General features: G+C 58.4%; 1 protein-coding gene across 1 annotated transcript in view; it reads left to right on the forward strand.

Moving 5' to 3' along the window:
- The window catches only part of EMWEY_00013470 (hypothetical protein), a gene marked incomplete at both ends in the record, with an annotated part of 2,818 nt that extends 1,491 nt beyond the window's left edge, over window positions 1-1,327 (forward strand). Inside the window, one exon of the mRNA XM_013479234.1 lies at window positions 12-1,327. Within this exon, the coding sequence (XP_013334688.1) occupies window positions 12-1,327 (1,316 nt within the window). The remainder of the gene's footprint in view (window positions 1-11) is intronic.
- Window positions 1,328-1,575: the final 248 nt, after the last annotated feature.

A 1,575-nucleotide genomic window follows, 5' to 3' on the forward strand; every position in this document is an offset into this window, starting at 1 on the left:
GAGCATGCCAGGCCTTGGCCACCCCCCCCGACAAAAAGACGCCGCCTTCTTTCCCGCAGGCAGAGAGGTCTTGATTGTTTTGCTTCCCCTGCAGTAGCTTCCCAATGCCCGCCATGGGGCAGTGGACTTACCCAGCAGGAAGGACAGTGGCAGCAAAGGAGGTCCACTGACAATGCAGCAAGAGTAGGCACAGGAGCAACAAACAAAGATATGTCTCACCTGGTCCACATGCCAGTAGCAAGAGCGGTAGACGCTGGTGCTGATGAGGGATCACAGGCGACGGGCGTGTTGGGAAAGGAGTCAGCGAGAGACACCAGTGCTATGGAGCGTGCGGCTGTTTCTTCCTGTTCGCCGTATTACTGTTCCCCGTCCTGGATCACCGCCGACAATGAAGGAGCAGGAGCCGAATCTACACAAGGCGACGTGACAGGACTCTATTGCTGCTCCCCTGCCGCCTCCCCCGCAAGCGGGGCCGAAGAGGTGCTGCTTTGCAGACAAAGGGGAAGGCAAAGCGAACCATATGGAAAAACCACCGAGGGAACTCCTGGTGTAGGAGCTGCTACCGCAGCTGCTGTTTGTGCTGCAGCGGCTGTACGGGACATGGCGGCAGCAGCTGCTGCAGCCACTTTGACGGGGCAACAAGAGCACGAACAGCAAACACCACCGTCGAGGTTTCGGCGAATGTCCTGGAGCGCAGAAGCCAGTCTTAGTGGTGCAACAGCCGCCGTAGCAACATCAACGGCGACTGCAGCAGCTCGAGCAACAGTCACATCAGCGGCAGTAGCAGCAGAAGGAACAGCATCTAGCGGGCAGTCGAGCTGCTGCCAGTACAGCATGAGCAAGTCAACACCAGCGGCAGCGTCTCCCGCAGGACAACATAGCTCAGCTGGAAGGCCCATTCTAAAGGCAGCAGCGGGCAATACAGGAGCTACAGCACTCGGCGCGGCAGCAGCACCAGGAAGGTCAGCGGCACGGGCCTCCGACTCTTGCGTACCGACGCTCGGCGATTCGGTTCCTTGCTGCCCTGTACCATTTGAGAAGGCAGCTGTTTCGTGTGCGTCGCATGCGGGAGCAGAGAAAGGTTCACAGGAGGGTGCAGACGGCAAAGATTTAAAGAATTCCACAGATGCGGGCTTGGACACGGGTGTAGACAGGAAGGGCGTTCAGGGGAAGGTTGTCAGTAAGGACCTCAGTGCTACGGGCCTATGCAGGGGTTCCGCAAAAGATTTGGACGGAGGAGGAGGAGGTTCGGGTGCCGGGGGTTGCGTGCGTTACGGTTCTTTGGCGCGTATAGCACAGGGGTTGTTGGTGGGAAGCTCATCATTGGGTAGGGGTTCAGGCTTAGGCATATACACGTGTCGCCCGTTTAGCCGGCGTGCAGTGATATGCGAATACAGCGGGATTTTGATCGACAGGCGCACCGCCTTGTTGTTGCGGCACATGGAGTGCGCCTCGCACGTAGTGAACGTGCAAATGCAGCACCTGTACCTTCTGGGGTTTCATACGCCTTTCCCTTTGCTTGGCGGGGGCGCATTCATCAACGATGGCCGATGGAATACTAGGGGGGGAGAGGGG

This window comes from Eimeria maxima, genomic scaffold (genome assembly GCF_000499605.1).
Source record: "Eimeria maxima Weybridge genomic scaffold, Emw_scaff99, whole genome shotgun sequence".
Classification (NCBI taxonomy): domain Eukaryota; phylum Apicomplexa; class Conoidasida; order Eucoccidiorida; family Eimeriidae; genus Eimeria; species Eimeria maxima.